The 17,584-nt window shown below is 34.0% G+C and overlaps 1 protein-coding gene across 1 annotated transcript in view; it reads left to right on the top strand.

Moving 5' to 3' along the window:
* Positions 1–17,584, top strand: part of LOC129005150 (dyslexia-associated protein KIAA0319-like) — a 47,623-nt gene that overhangs the window by 26,444 nt on the left and 3,595 nt on the right. Inside the window, exons 10-18 of the mRNA XM_054433968.1 lie at positions 4,194–4,422; positions 5,270–5,414; positions 8,727–8,838; positions 9,670–9,818; positions 10,426–10,616; positions 13,368–13,467; positions 14,972–15,117; positions 15,911–16,079; positions 17,466–17,567. Coding sequence (XP_054289943.1) covers positions 4,194–4,422; positions 5,270–5,414; positions 8,727–8,838; positions 9,670–9,818; positions 10,426–10,616; positions 13,368–13,467; positions 14,972–15,117; positions 15,911–16,079; positions 17,466–17,567 — 1,343 coding nt within the window. The remainder of the gene's footprint in view (positions 1–4,193; positions 4,423–5,269; positions 5,415–8,726; positions 8,839–9,669; positions 9,819–10,425; positions 10,617–13,367; positions 13,468–14,971; positions 15,118–15,910; positions 16,080–17,465; positions 17,568–17,584) is intronic.

Raw genomic sequence — 17,584 nt, 5'->3', positions numbered from 1 at the left:
TTAAATTATGAGTATTTTAGCGAGTAGCTATAGTCACACTCACACAGAAGTTGCTAGTAGATCTACATAAAACTAAAAAGCTCTCCGATTTTAATGAAATTTTGATAAACCAGTTAAAAAACATATATTTGGATGACTTTGTACTTTTCTTCCCCACATTTCAACAACATTTACTAACCTTTGTTTCCTTTTTAAATAAGCTAAACACATTTTACTATTACATTCTATGTCTTTTCTATGTCCAGTAGATTTCCAAAGATGCTTGGTTATAAATACTTTAAATCTGTAATTTTTTCACTTTAGGCTATTTATTCTATGAATACAATTTTTTTTTTAGGATGAAAATAAAATACCGTACTCCTTTCTCATTATCTAAGCTGGGCATGGATCTAAATGTTATTCCTAGTATTATACACACTTTGAATAAACACAGTTAACAAGACAACTAGGAACTTATGAACTGTACTATATTTACTATATGTTAAAATTGACATCATTAAAATAAAATATGGAGATGAAAAAGTCAGGAATAGTTCAAGATGTTTTTTACCTAGTCAACAATTTTTTATATCACTCATCAATATAAATTATGGTTGATTATGCCACCCAATCGTCATAAGAACACTTTTAATAGAATATTCTGTGCCTCGTAATGAATATATTTTTTCCTTTGTTCGGTTCTGTAATGTTTTTTGTTCAAACACTAAAATAAACCCAACTTTCTTTACAAATGTAGACACCTGCAGTAATTATGCAGTATTTTGCTAGCAGCTTGAGGCGAAAGAAAATAAGTCGGTGTGAATAATACAGTCTAACATAAGCCGGAATGTAACAGTTTTATTAGATCGAAATAGGCATTGCTTGCATTCTATTTCTCACAGAACTCTACAACAATATAAAACGTTAAGTTACAATAAGACAATTTTATAATGGATTGCTTTATAGGGCCTAGCCTAAAAGTGGATTTTAGCACTTTAATTTGGTGTTTTCTTTGTGCCTTGAAAAATAAGTTATGTAATATGGTAGATCCATATTCCTCACCTATCATAGCATTCTAGTGTGTATATATATTATATATATATATGTGTACATGTGTAAATCTAAAACAGTGTAAATATAGCGGATTATTCATAATGAGTGAACATATTCATACATAGGCATCAGTAAAAACAATTTCTAGTCTCTTCAGCTGTATTGGCAACCCTGACAAGGTGTAATAGATTACAATTGCAACTGCCATTGCCATTTCTCCAGTGAAATTTTCTACTTTTGTGTTGTATATTTTATGTGTCTCTATGGACTTATTTGGTAAGCCTGCTTTCCTGTCAATTTCCTTAATAATTCCTGGCAAATGTCCTATCTTTTTATCAGATAACATTTATGTAATATGGTTATTTTTTGTACATTGATTAATAAACTACATACAAATAGAAGATGGTTTTGTTTGTGTTACTAAGTTTGCAAATTTTACATTTAAACAGATTACCGTAAAGTATTTTTACTCTTTCTATACATAATTATTTTGGTTAGTTCATAAATTTTAAATGTTATAAACCATAACAAGATTTCTCCAAAATTGTAACCGGCTTGTAAATATATCGTTGTTAGAGAGAAACTCAGTTCTAATATGAATACAACTAGAGCGATTCTTGTCTGATTTTTCCCATTTAAAATCCTTGCTGCCAGGTGCTTGTGGATTTCTACTGATAGAAAAAGGAGTTGGGTCTCCATAAGTGGCAAAATTTACCCACAAGTCTACCATCAGTTCAGATATAGTTTTGTCAACTGTATTTAAATCTCCAAAGTATTTAGAATGTTTGAATAGTGAAATAAGATCATCGAGATGACTCACCCCAAAACCACGAGGACTATTATAAATGTCTACATAAGAAAATTCACCAAGATGGTCGTAAATGTAGCAGTACAATGTTCCGTTGTGTCTCCTCGCTGACTCCTCCAGAGGCCACAGGTACCACCAATCAGTATACATCTTCTCCATCGAAGCAACTGTTTCATGTCTTGTTGTAGAGTTTTTGAAAAAGAACTTGTGGATTTCTTTTTCAATATCACTAGCGTTTAAAAACAAATCCTCAAAAAGTAAAGCTTTACTGAGGTAGTTCGTAGGATCACTTTGAATCTTTTCTATGGTGTAATTCAAATACTTTATTGGAATATCTAATATTCCCTCATTTGAAGTAACACCCAAGATCCAGGATTTATGAGTTGTTGCGAGAAATGGATTTTGTGTAATGAAAGCGTTGTCATGATCTATTTCGACAACTGGACGAAAAATGCTCTTCATCATAGCATATCTAGAATTTTGCAGCACTCTGTGTGCGTCTTCAATTTCTTGAGTATTTTTTAGTTGTAAACAAATGATAAGTTCCCTCAAATCGGTGCAGTTTAATTGTTCGGCAAATTGTAACATGGATCTTTTAGCAGTGCCTTTCCCAGTAAGTGCAAAAGCAGTCAGGGCTGTTCCGCTTTGAGAGATTCCTTTTGCAAACAAATGCTGGCTCATCGGTGATTGCATATGTAAATGGACAGAAGAAGCTCCAACGCTGCTTCCAAACAAGGTCACTCTCTCGGGGTCACCTCCAAAAAACCGAATGTTGTCTCGCACCCATGTCAACGCCATCACCTGGTCTTTCAAGCCCATATTGCCAGGAATCACAGAGTCTCCGGAACTCAAGAATCCGAACGGCCCGAGACGATATTGCACTGTTACCAACACTATATCTTTGTCCATGAAGTATTCTGGTCCTGTCAACCCTAATGTCGAGGAACCCATGTAGAAAGCTCCTCCGTGGATAAAAAACATGACAGGCATTAGAGTTCCGTTTGTCATTAGATGGCTGAAAACGTTAACAAAAAGGCAATCTTCTTTACCTCCATATTTACCCTGTGAGCAGATTTTTTCTTCTTCTATGGCGTCCTTAACTCCTTCCCATCTTGTTGGAGGTTCTGGTGGCTTAAAGCGAAGATTTCCTATCGGTGGTGCTGCGTAGGGAATTCCGAGAAACGATGAAAACTCTCTTCCACTTCGAGAAGTATTGTATTTCCCCTTGATGTAACCATAGTTTGTTTTGACTATGGGAAAATCACAGGTCACTAATGAAAAATAGGTCACCAATGTTAACACACGACTCCAGGTGAACATTTTTCCACCATAAACAAAAGTTCAATCTTCAAAATTAGAAAATAATAGCTAGTCAGAAACTTTGATGAGGAACAAAATTAGGTGTGTAACATCAACATTGTATGTAGATACGTATGATTCGACACTTTTAAGTTGACTGTTTAAACTAGTTACATTTTAAATTTTCAATTCGTGATTTTCTTAAAACATTCAGGGTTGGACATTAACTATTAACTTTTGAACTAATCTGTCTACTAACACCATTTTCATGAGTGTTTCAAAATATAACAATTTTGTAAAGGTTCTCACTTTTTAAATAATACACATGTTTTGGCTTTTTATCATTCTAGGCCTACTTTATATTATTGATGAACGGACATCATAGTTATGTATTTTATGCAATTTGTTATGAGAATACATCTTAATGAAATATACCCCCCTGCAGGAAACCTGCAGACTAAGCAAATTTCCTTTTGCCTGATTGGATTTTCACTAAAATATTTCCTGAAAGATGTCAGATTTAACTCCAGTTTCAATGCAATTCGGTTTAACAAGTACTTAGGTTTGGTGCTACAGGTAAGGGAAGAAGCCTTTTTTGATAAAATGTCAATAGTAGTATGAAATAAATGCATTTTTCAAATTTGATCAAAATATATCTATGAACAACAACAACTGTTTACTTTTTTCCCATAAGAATAACATGATAATTCTTCCTGTAACCATTATTGTAAGACAACACTTCAATATACAAAACTGTTTGTTTTTAAGCTCTAAACAAAAATGTTATTAAGTATTTGTGAAATATTTTGTTTTGAGCGTGAAAAGATTTGAAACACATTTTTTATAACCCAATAATTCTAGTTCTCAAACTTGTTGATGGTGTTTTTTGCCTCTGAGAACATAAAATTGTTTTTTAATTGATCCGTATCTAGGTATTACTATGAGACAATAGCTTATCACTATGTATGAATTTCGCTAATAACAAGGTCAGATCTGTTCACCAACAAACCAAACCTTGATATTAAAGACGATTAAAGTGACCTCTTTCCTGTAGGCTGACAGTGGAAGATTCTGACCATGAGAAGAACTCTACAGTAGCCAACATCACAGTACTGCAGATGCCAGATTATCCTCCAGTGGCCAATGCAGGCCAAGACGTGATACTCTACCTGCCTCACAATAATGTCACTCTCAACGGCAGTCTCAGTTCAGACGACAAGGCCATCGTCAGCTGGGAGTGGACGAAAAGCCCGTCTGACCAGGATAAAGCTGTTGACATGCAGGTTAGTTCAATTGTAAAACTTTGAATTTTAAAAACTTTATTCTCTGTTTTTCTAGAGTGTATTTTTATTTTTTCTTAATATTAAAATATTATTTTCAAAATATTGTTATACTTTAAAATGGTTTAAATAACTGTGTAAAGTAATCCTTACTTGCTGTGGTGACTTTATGCAGGTATTTAAACCATTTTAAAGTATAAAAAATCAGTAATCCAGAGGCTACTCAACTGAAAATATTCTCCTACTGTCAAAAGAAAATATTTCTCAGTATTGTTAAAAACTATTTTGAATTTATTTATTATGATTTTGCTAGAGGAGTAGCCTACAGATCACCGAGATATACTAAAAGTAGTTTAAATACCTGTATTATCAGTAATCCTATTGGTTTTACCTTTAAAACCAGTCCAACCGGTTGCAGTGGTAACTAGTTTTGGCTTGCTTTGCAGCCATCATCTGCATTTCGAGGATGGGAACATTAAAAACACACACTCATTAAAAACAAACACGCGTGACTAGAACCCGACCGGCAGGAGTTTATGTTGTTGTACAACTGTTGTCATACATGTTGAGTGTTTGTTTTTAATGCGTGTGGAATATGACTACCTTAAGAAGAAACGATGCTCCGACAAAATAAAAAAAAATTCTAATGTCATTATTTATGTCTTAGTTATTAAGTGTTAGATTGTGACTCCCTCTCGATTATCTTTAACTCTGTTTTGTTGATGACTATTTTGTTATATTCTACTTATCTTGTAGAGCCAAATGAAAAATGATTCTTCGTGTAATTTTGACACCACTACACCGTTTAAGTAATGGTAAAGATTTAGTTTTTCTTTATCTTTTGCCATAGAAAACACGCACCCCTTACCTCGAGCTGTCCAATCTGGAGGAGGGGATGTACACGTTCATATTGAAAGTGACTGATGAAGCCGATCAGTCGGACACTTCAACTGTTCATGTGTTTGTCAAACCTCCCACCAACAAACCACCGTCTGGTGAGTGAACCATATTCATATTAAAATGTAATATGGTGTAAAATTAAAATGTGTAAAATTAATCTTTGTTTGAGTTTAACTTGAACTATACTTGACATGATCATGTCAATATTAAAACATTGTAATGAAAATCGCTGTCAAAACGCGATAGGAGCTGGCAATACCCGAGCAGAAATGCTACTGATTTTTTGACGTTCTGCAGACGACTCATCCACCTTACCAATAGTTACCGGCCAACCTAGTACTGTGTGTGATTTTCATTTTCTAAGTTATTGTAGATCATTAGTATGTTAAAACAATATCTGTGATCATTAATTATTATATAAAGTATTAATTTGAGAAATCCCAAATTGCATGATATTATTACTTTAACTTCAACAGAAATATCATAAAAATAAAATCATTGTTTCCTGACCGTATTTAGGCCTAAAATGACCTCGGGTGACCCGAGAGCTCCGATAACCGGGTCTCGGATAGTCGAGAGTGTACTGTACCTTGGTGAAAGATTACTGAGGTCTGAGAATACAATCAGTGGCGTTGCTTGGTTAAATTCCAGGGGGGGAGAAGCCTCAAATTTCCCAACTGCTTAACATAGATTTCCCAACTATGTTTTTTTTCTTTAGAAATAAATTTCTGTACTATTTTTAAAAATCTACAAATTATTATACTACACTGCAGTAACATTCAATTCAGTATTTATAAACTTGCATTAACAAAATATAGCTAATTTTACATATATACAAAATTACTCAATTTCTAAAACTTCTACCAATTCATAATGAAATTTTATGACTTCAAAAAACTTGAACAAGTAATCTTTCAAATCCAAAAAACTTTACAAACCATTGTGGTTGCAGACGTAGCAGTGTAAAATTTTAGGGATATAAAAAAAGCCTCAGAGTACAAATTAGTATAGAAAAAATATTTTATTACAAAATAATGAAATTAAAATACTTTTAGACGTTAAGATCAACATTTTAACTTTCATAAAACTTACAACTAGGGTAGGCCTAAACAAGTTTGTAATGATGAAATATTAGTATAAGTGTTGTGAATAATATTATTCTAGTCTAAAAAAGAATAAACCTAAAATAAGACTCGTATAAAATAAAAACGTTTTACTTGGTTGATAATAAACTTATACATACAATAAAAATGTTAACCTTCATCTTCATCAAACTAGAACCATAGACAAAAAGAATGAAATATTTAATTCTTTTTGTCTATGCTAGAAAAAGTCAAAAATCAAACTTAGAGTGAAAGTCAAACATCAAATTTTAGGTTATGTTTTAAAAGTCCACGTAGATCTGTTTCAGAGTGATTAGTCGATTAATTTTTGTAAATCCTTAATTAGGAATGATAAATAACTTGTGTAGAGAATAAATATTCCATTTAGGTTATTAAAAAATAAGAGTTTTAAAGGTAATACCGATACACAAAACCTATCTTTAATGTTATTTTAATCTGCTTATTAGCAAGTACTCCGGTCAGTTAGCCTGCTCCAAATACCACAAAAAAGGCATAAAATATGTTTCATTTGACTGACGTGAAAAATATTTTTGAATTTCTTGCTAACACTAACAAACAACATAATTGAACAGAAGAGCTACATTGCTTGCACTTTCAAAATTCAAACTCGCAGTCTCGCTGACGAAATCATTCACAATCATCAACACAGGACAGGATCAAGGTGGCCAACATACGTCCAATAAGGAACAAAATTTCTCGTAAACGAAATTCCAACAAGCTATACCGCTAATTGATTATTGATTTCTTAAAATAAGGCGTGTTTAGCCATGGTTTAGCCTTGTTTTAATCAAAGTTAAATGAAATAAAAGTTTATTTGTCCGAGTCAAAGAAATTTTTATCTTTGATGGATTTTTGCAAATATTTAAATTTTGTTTTGTTTAAATATATATTTTTCTTGTATCTGACTTCCCAACTGTCCCAACTCGTGGCAATGAAATTCCCAACTTTTCTCTTTCCCAGATTATAGGGGGAGAGGCTCCCCCCATGACGACCCCCCCCATGACGACGCCCCTGAATACAATTATTATAACGTTATCTGAACAGTTAGAATGAACGAGTGAAATAACATTGAAAGTATCTTCTAATAAACGGGGAGCATTACGAAATAATATAACCATCCCGCTGATCGTGTCTTCTTATTGACAGCGAACATCACAAAATAATATAATACCTTGGTGAAAGATTACTGAGAATACGATTATATTATTAAGTCGTCTTAACAGTTAGAACAAGTGAATTAAAAAATACCCCCGCCGCAGCAAACCTGCAGACTAAGCGAATTTCAACTTGTCTGATTACATTTTTACTCAAATATTTCCATAAATAAGACATATTTATTCCCTATTTAAATAACATTAGATTTAACAAGTGCTTAGGTTTGCTGCTACGGGGAAGGTAAAAAGTGTTTTTTGATCATACGTGAATAGTATGGGATGAAATAAATAAATTTGCCAAATTTTATCAATATATATCCATAAACAAGTAAACTACAACAATTTTTATTTTCTCCATAAGAATAACATGGGAATTTTAATAAATTAAACTATTTTTGAATTTTCTCCGTGACCGTTAGGCATACAACAGCGCTTCAATATACTAAATTATTTATTTTTTTAAGCTCTACAAAACGGTTTAGAAAGAAATTGCAAAATTTTTTGTTTTTAGGGTAAAAAATGGGAAAAACACATTTTTACCCCATAAAACCCCCCATAAACCCCTGTTCCCATGGTCCGATTATGCTGGATCGCGAACTCGTTTGAATAAACGTAGGTTTACACGTTTGTACCAAATTTCATCAAAATCGGATCATTTTTGCTCGAGTTATCGCGCTAACGGACACATATATATATATATATATATATATATAAATATATATATAAATATATATATATATATATATGAATTTGAACGGATGGTGTTTTTGGCCTCTAGGGACCTCAAAATGAAAAATTAGATCGGTCTCGGGTCCAGGTCTTACCATGAGTACTACGGTAATAGCTTATTCCCTATATGGGAAATTCGCTAAAACCTAATAACAGCAACCAATACTTTCTTGATAAGGAAGTAATAGTGACAAAAATAATAGTATTGCCAAAAATCCAAGGAACGTTCCTGTTATTGCAAAGTAACGTAGTTTCTTACCTCTATTGACCTACAGAAGTTTTTATTAAATCCCAAGGCAAAGTTTTAATTTTTTTAAATCCATGTTAAAAAATCACTTTGAAACTACACAACACTTTACTCTGAATGATTCTTTTCTATCTCCGATCTTCTTGTTTTCAGCTAATGCCGGAACAAACATAACTGTCTCACTGCCTCAAACTACCGTACTATTGGATGGAAGCAAAAGTTCTGATGATATTAAAATTGTCTCTTGGAGTTGGGAAATGGTCAGGTAGGGGTTTGAATGTGCAATTTAAAAATATATTTTAGCTAGGCATCGAATATTTTTGTTATGTTTAAAATGTCATGACAAATGACATGAACCATCTCCACAAATAAAAAAATCTGCAAAAAAATCAATCATCAGATCATTATTAAGTATTTTTGTGGTGATAACTGAATAAAGTGTCAAATTATGAGCTATGTCAGTTGAAATTAGTTGTAAATAAAGAAAATATGGGCATCTATATACAAACAAGTAGGCCATTTAGAAAATAATCAAATTAAGTTTTTGTTTTTTACATGTCATTTTAATGATTTAGCTTTAATCATACTACTTGTCTAACTTTTGCTTCTAATGTGTTTAATCCTAATTAAAATAAACTACTGTCTTCTGTTTTGTCTGCTCCATAACCATAACCTTTGGGTAATCGACTCCCCATAGAGAACTTTAGAAGATTCACCATGCTTATTGAACTCTTTTAACTAGACATTGCAACATTGTTTAAATGGTTTGGAGATGTGCAAACCTTTTAGGTTGAAGATCTAACAATCTTATCAAAATGTTGGATTTGACATTTTCTCTCCCTCCATTGACTCCAAAATCTCAAAATCAGTAGTCAAATATGAGAGGATATAATGGCTACCACCTCAGCGTAGTAAATAAAAATAACAATTATTATCACTTTTACAAAATCTATTTTCCATCAAAGCGATGACGTTGACTCATATGGCATAGCCTAGATCAAAGGTGTGGTCTTAATCTCTAGAAATACTTCTCAAAAGCTCATTATTTCATAAACTCAATGTAAAAACTTTAATTTTGTATACTTTCATTTAACAGTGGTCCAGGCAATGTGGAGTTCAGTGCGCACAACGAGAGTGTTACCAACGTGACCGGACTCACTAAGGGGCAGTACGTGTTCAAACTGACGGTGACGGACGGTAACGGCAACATCGCCACTAACACTGTCGGAGTCACTGTCACCCAGAGTGAGTAAATCTTGTTTCTCTTACGAGTGATTTGAGATTATAGTTTCAACCCTAGAAGCACTAAGCCTTTTTCTGCCATAAACGCTAAAGGGTTGTAAAGGTTGGCTTTACTTCGTTTTAAGTTAAAATATTTGTACTAACCTACCAACATCTTACTGTGTGCGGTTATTATTTTACCTCTATCTGTAATGCAAGGGGATTATGAAAAATTTAAGATATCAAAGAATTTAAGATATTAAGGTTCCAGTTATTGAGGTGCTTCTCTACAACTAATGGCACAAATTTCTTGATACTGGATTGTCTGTATAAATGGTCGGATAACTGAAGAACATGTAGCTACTACCCTGTGTATTACCATCCATTTTAAGATGAATATTATACTATCCATTTAAAGTTGCATCAGGAAGCAAGTTGGTCTGGTACAGCACAACGCGGGACTTTGGTCCCTGTGTCCTAGGTTCAAATCCTGTCAATAAACAATGCATTTTTATCTAATAATACTGTGAACAACTAGGCCTAAGTAACGTGAAAATAGTTCCAATTAGAGCCTGGCGTACTAGAACAAGAAGGTGCAACGGCAAAAGATGAAGTTGTATTTTTTCCGCAGACAGTAACTCCCCGCCCAAGGCCAATGCAGGAGGAGACCACACTGTAGAACTGCCTGTAGACGTGCTCGTACTCAACGGGTCTCAGTCCCGGGACGACCTGGCTATAGCCAAGTGGCTGTGGACCCGGGAACCCACCAGCCTCGCTATCGGCACCATCATAGCCGGCACCGACACTTCACCAACCCTCATGGTGAGTACTTAAATTTTATACAGTTGTATTTTCAAGCAATACTTAAAGTATTTTTGACTACTCTAGGGGCCACGAGAGTCTGCAGTTGGCAGCAGCCAATAGCAAGACTGGACTAGCGCGACGTTGCATCATTGCCCGTTCACTAATTTTCGACTTTAAATAAAATATACTAAACAATATTTTCAAATCAGCTGGTATTATTAGATTTGGCAACACCGCACTGTCCTCATTGGCTCCTTCAAAGTCACGTGGTAAATAGGCTCCTCCCTCAACTGCAGACTCTCGTGGACCATACTCGTACTGTAGGCCTACTGCCTACAGTTTTGATACAAAGTGACATTTGGTTCACTTCAATTAGTTTGCAATACAGCTGATTGCTCAACATTTTACTTTGTCCACTAAATGCTCACTAATTATCCTCACACTGGACAACTGAGCAAAACAAACTTTAGGCTATGTTTATTAATTGTATGGTTATCAATAGAAAATGGGTTGTATAAAGATTAAATTAATTCATGCTTGTAAAATGTAATAAAGGAACAAACAAACGTTTTATTAGTTAAACAATGAAGTAATTATTATTTACTAGCTTTTGTACCCGTGCTTTGCAACGGGAAGAGGACCTGAAATAGAAACATTTTGATCTTAAAATCTGTTGTATAAAATATACACATCCACCAACGCTTTTACAAACAAAATTCAACCCTAATGGCCTTAGTGCTCAATGTGGAAAGGGACCAGGTTTCTGCACTGTATGTAACAACAGGCCTAATTAGAGTTTTGTATACCTTCATCTTTGTCTTGGGGGTCATCAGATTGGATTTGAGGTTAGCGTAATATGCTCTGTTACCAGCCATGATTCAGTTTGTGATTTTTTGTGTGCAACAGTGTTTTTGCTATTCAGCTCTGCCCCAAAGTAAACAAACCTATCCACACTCTTAACACATTTGTTTTATATCTTTAGTACATATTATTTAATTTACAAATGAAATTGAGCATTTAAGATGGCAGACAAAAATAATTATTATCAAAACATCGGAGGACAAAAAAATTAATAGTAATAGGCATTAGGTATATGTTTCATTGCATCCATTATTTTACTCTAAAAAAATTCAACAAACAACATAATATAGAAACCAGTTCTTTTATTTAGTTCCATAGTCTACTGCCTTTACATTTTCATACTTACCATTAAGTAAACATAATAACAAATATTTCATTGATTTTAGAAACAAAAGAACACTGTGTACAGCTAAGTTTTATGATATTTTCCTTAGTTTGATTTCATCAGTGGTGTAGTAAAACACAACTACTAAAATTACCTAAATATAAAAAAAATCTACGTGAAGTGCAAGTTGTTTATCCAACACATTTTAAGCAGTTTGAATTTATAAAAAAAAAATCCTCCAAACTCATACAAACCATCTATACACTGTAATTTTCTTACTGTTTCCATGAAAACATACCAATAACATTATTTTCATAACTTAAGACGCTTTAAAAAATCCAAAGCAGAGCCGGAGTTCATACAGCAACGGTTATAGAATCTTTTCTTATAATCATTGACATAGTTTTAGAATAAATAATCCATGATAAAACTTAAGATTAAAATATACTCATATATAGTTATGGAAAATATTATATTTAATTTCTTTGTATCAGCTGTCTGAAATTGTGAAATGTGCAATTTAGCAGTTCTTCTTGTTTAAATTGAAATGTCAAAGCAAATGTAAACAAACATTATTAGTGTTCTCATCGCAGCCATGGAGACAAATCAATATTTACTTTTAAAATCCTCACCTCAGAAGTTTTAAAGCCAAAGGGGCAAAGCCCACGGTCAGTATCAAAGTGTGAATAGTCCTATAATGGTCCTTGGTATGGTAGCTATATTATTGTAAAATTTAAGCCCAGTCGGTTCAGTAGTTTTTGAGCCTATTAGTAATACACATACAGACAGACACCATTAGATTTTTATATAATAGTAAGTATAAGTATAGATGAAGTTAACAGTTTGTAAAAGAAGAGTATCTTAGTATTAGTAGTACAGTAGAACCTCTTTAATCCGAATCCCCGTAATCCGAACGTCCACTAATCCGAACCCCTCATTGCTGTACTCTTACACAGTACAGCAGTTCTTTATTGTATACTGTATTTAATGTACAGTACTGTTTATTCACCATGTTTACTACTGTATTAAATAAACACTGTATTTTAATTTATAAAACATTTTTTTCACTTTTCCAAAAATAATTTAGATCAATTTTAGCCATGTTTTAGCTATTGTTATGTAAAAACAACAATATGTTCTGTAATCCGAACTATTCACTAGTCCGAACTACCCCTGGTCCCAATTAGTTCGGATTAAAGAGGTTCTACTGTAGTTGAAAAGTTGTTAATTACATTGTTTGTTACGTTGCCTCAAAAATACAGCTTAGCTAAATATCCTTACCTCAATGGTGTAAGAACCTTTTTGAGCACAATTATTTTGTTGCTTTCACATTCAAAACTGTTTACAAAATAATGTGCAATTGAAGATGAAAGTTTCTTTTATTAACTCAATAAAATTACCGGCAAGTCTTGTGCGTCTCAAAAAATGTTTCTCGTTTAAAAAAGTGCCACTTTGCGTAAATAACTTGACTCTGGTATTTTCCCTCTAAGCTATTTGATACTTTTATCCTTTATTTATACATAGTTTGAATGTACAAACCAGTACGACTTTGGTTAGGGCTTGATTCTTTTCTTGCCTTCCAGTTGACCAACGTTGTGGCTGGGCGTTACTTGTTCCGTCTGAGAGTTACGGATGAACAAGGAGAATGGGACGAAGACACTGTCTCTGTCATTGTTAAACCAGGTCAGCAAACCATCAATATTTATAAGGAATGACCATGTGTGTGTTTATTTTCAAAATCTAATTGATGTTTTTAATCTGTAGTAGCAAGGCAACGTAAGTTATTACATGAAGTTTAAACTAACGTATTTGTTTGGCTATCTTTTCTGAATTTACGTATTTTCCTCACAGCTTGGATTGAAAAATTATTCATTTTCTAAAATCTCTTTGTAGTTTTTGAATTTTACTTTCTTGTGTACACTAAAACCTTCTGAATATGACTAATTTGTTGTTGTCAGATATGGTAGTATAAAAAATATAGCCTATATGTATTCTTGAAAAACATTATTCCAAGGCTTGTATGTTTGTTCTTAGTTAGGCCTAGTTTATATTAATAGTAGAGTGAAAACTCACTAACTTGACAGTCAACATGTGACAGGAAGGACACACATAAAAAAGTTTTTTATCAGAGCATTTAGTTTCAATTGTTGAAAGTTTGACATTTCTTTGAAGGTTTGCTTACTCAATATGTGAAAATATGCAGGTTTTTTTTTACTTTATTTAATTTACAATCTGTTCAAGTTGAACAATAAGCAAATTATATAAATAGTAATACAAAAATAACTTGAAGAACATGAGCTAGTGATTGACCACTGTCAACACTAGCTAACAAAGAGAATTTTGATAACACTTAGCCGAATCTGAATGGTAGGTCCAATATCGTATGTCGCTTCAGTCTGTAAATGGTGTTGTGATTGTCCAATAAATTAAGTGCAAGATGATTTGAATGATTTTCCAATTTTATAATGTATTTTTCACTAGATTTTGTAATTTCTTCTTTGACTGTTCGAATTTGTAGATCATTGTGAAGTGTTCTGTTGGTACACTTTGACGACACCTATTGTATACTGCATATTTAATGGTGAATAAATTCTTGATTCTTGATTCTTGATTCTTGAACAAACCAAGGAGCGTTGACAATTTTACGTAATAATTTTGATTGGTAACGTTGAATAATTTCAATGTTTGAGGTACTTGCTGATCCCCAAAGCTGAATACCATAAGTCCAAATTGGTTTTAGAACTGTTTAAAACCCCATTATGAACTACAATGTTCTGGATAACTCAACAAAATCTGGGTCCACAAATAGTTGAGTTGAGTTAGTGAGGTTTTGCTGTACCATTAACCCTTTAGAGGTGACCTCACAAAGTTTTCACATGGTAACATATATATTCAAACTGTTTGTCCATGAATTCATTACCCAAGAAAAAACTCTGTGAGTGTTCACTGTTTCAAAATCAATGTAAGGTGTGGAGGGTTAAAATATAAATTAATGAGTAAAATCCTATATTCACATAACATGAGTATATATTAGTATATAATTTCTATATACAAATAAACCTATAGAATCAGGATCGAGAATCAATATCACAGAATCGTAACTGGAATCGTTATTGAAAAACGGGAATCCGCCCATCCATAATTTAATCATAACCTAGAGATAAATAAAGCTGGTATGTGTTGACAGATCCCCATCTGTACCACCTGGTAGAGTTGACTCTCAACATTGAGTCTAGTCAGCTGACCAAGTCCCGCAGTGACTCTGTTGTCATGAAGCTGGGACTGCTGCTGCGGGATGCAGCTAGTCTGGTTGTTAGAGCTCTGCAGACTGAGGTAATTGTCTGCAATATTGTGATTAAGGCCGAGGAATTGGAATATAACAATGTTGTCTTGTGACCAGTTTTTGTTGTTTTGTGTATGTAATCATGTTGTTAATTTTGTAAGGTACTTTCTCTATGTTTGTTGTTTTTATATTAAACTCTATGACGAGTTGGATTTTTGTAAACAAAAAACAATTGTGTGACAGAGTACAGTAGATGGTAGGAATGTAAATATTTAATGTAGAAGAAGAGTTCAAGATTGAAAGTGAACTGTAAAGTTTTATATCCATTACAAGCAAAATACTGGCTTAAGTGAAGGAATAATGGATAAAATGTGTCTTCCAACATTATCCGACATATATACACTTAGACTGTTAACAATTAAGACGGTAAATATATGTAATAGTATATTACGTTACTAGTCCGCGAAATAGGTGTTCACCGTGTGAGTATGGTCGACTTGACTTTGTCTCGCCCAGGATTACCATCCTCAAAAATGTTTCAAGAAACATTTTAGGTATAACTAAAAAAACACAAAATGGTGTATATCTAGCTGAAAAAAGTGTATTCTTGTTTTTAGTTTTATTTTGACTTATCAAACCTATTCCTTAATTTATTGGTACATATGGTACATATCTAAGGGACACCCTGTACTGTATACATTTAATTTTGTGTTCTCATTGTGCTGATATTCTGTTATCTTATATGAAAGTTATTTCTTACCTTTTTTTTTAAATACTAGCATGTATTATATTGGTAGTGATTTGCAAGTATGGGTTTTATCAGTCTTCTTCTTCGGTCCCCAGGCAGCGACTGGTAGAGCAGTCCTGGTGTTCTATGTGACAACCTCCCACGGCGCTCTGCCCGGTCCCTCGGTGGTTCGAACGCTGCGGAACAAGTTGGCGCAAGACTCTGTGTTGTTACAGCTCAGTGTCGCCAACATCCAGACAACAGTCTGCCAAAACAATTGTTCAGGTCGGTTAGACAGTTTGCCTGATTACTCAAACCTGTTTTAAATACAATGACTTACTTTTACTTTCTCCCCCTATACATAGTATATGGAGACAGCATTGTTTCCGTCAAAATTTTTTAGTTGAGTTTTGGGGGATATACATTTTTGCTGTAATTTTGGATCCCTCTGAACCCAAAATGTAGTTTTCAAAGTGTGTCTGTGTGTGTAGATGTGTACAGAGATTTGGTACAGTAAGTGAGTACTAAACCATCGTATCTCCAGGCAATATTTTCATTTTTTTAATGGCATTTCTTAAGGACCCTATACACTTGGTCACTAGGCGACGTCACCGGTGACCAGACTAGTTGGTGGGCACTGGTTCTTACGGCGCCTATTACACTAGGGTCACCGGTTGCGTCACCAGCCTTTGGTGACTGACTGGTGACTCTGCCCCGTGATCAGACGAGTCGCCACTGGTGGTGCCACTGGTGACCAAGATTTGTCGCTGGGTATTGAACCAAATGGAACATATTACACAAAGTCACCGCTGTTGCGTCACCACTGTATTTTTGTGTTCTGCAAGTTCAGATTGTTGCCAGTGTAGTGGGTGGACGTACTGATGGAAAAATATGAAGAAATGCTACTTCTTGCTCTTTTATTGAGGAAAAGGAGGAGACAAGCAAGGAAAATGTACGTGCACCCCCAAGGATCATTTTCACCACTACATTTCACACTAGACTGGCTTACTTTCACTGAGTCGTCTTTCCCTTTTCCTTTCCCTGCATCTCTTTCCCGTTTATTGACTAATGTTTGTTCAATGAATATTTTTTAATCTGAAGAGGTATGACGCGGATAACAGAATACTTTGTCCTTCAATGAGGTGACTGCGCTGAATGTATGTAGACACTGGAGTGGAGGAACTTTGGGGGTTTCACTCCTGGTGACTTCTCTGGTGTTGAGCTGGCTGTTGGTACAGTAACTGGTGACGTCGCCTGGTGACGAAGTTTAATAGGGCCCTAATAGTAATTTTTCCATAAAAAAACAATTTTGATTAATGTGTTATGGCCCTTTGAACTCTAATGGTACAACCACCAATGCTGTAAAAATCACAATTGTAAATGTTGCAATTTTACTTATGAAATGTCACATAGTTACTCCAACCACTTACCAATAATTAGTTTTTGACAAGCTAATGAGAGAACATGTCATTTTGTCATTTTATGAGATTTTAAAATCTAGCACCATAACATCACAAAAATATGCCTTTTGTGGTGGGTATAAAAGAATGTCTCTCATTTAGAAAAACAATTATTCCCCGTCTAATATATATAAAAGTTAACTTCAATAGTTTACAGCCAAACAAACACATACTTCCTTTGCATATTTAACAGATAGTGTGTTTGTTGCAGGTCACGGTGTGTGTGACCAGGCCACTAGACAATGTATGTGCGAGGCTTTCTGGATGCAGGATTTGTTCCGGAAACATTTTGGAGACGGTGACTCCAACTGTGGTAAAAATTGTAGTATT

This window comes from Macrosteles quadrilineatus, unplaced genomic scaffold (assembly GCF_028750875.1).
Source record: "Macrosteles quadrilineatus isolate MER2022 unplaced genomic scaffold, UCM_ALF_1.0 Scaffold_16__1_contigs__length_3527350, whole genome shotgun sequence".
NCBI classification, from domain to species: domain Eukaryota; kingdom Metazoa; phylum Arthropoda; class Insecta; order Hemiptera; family Cicadellidae; genus Macrosteles; species Macrosteles quadrilineatus.
This window is presented reverse-complemented; position numbering and strand designations above follow the sequence as displayed.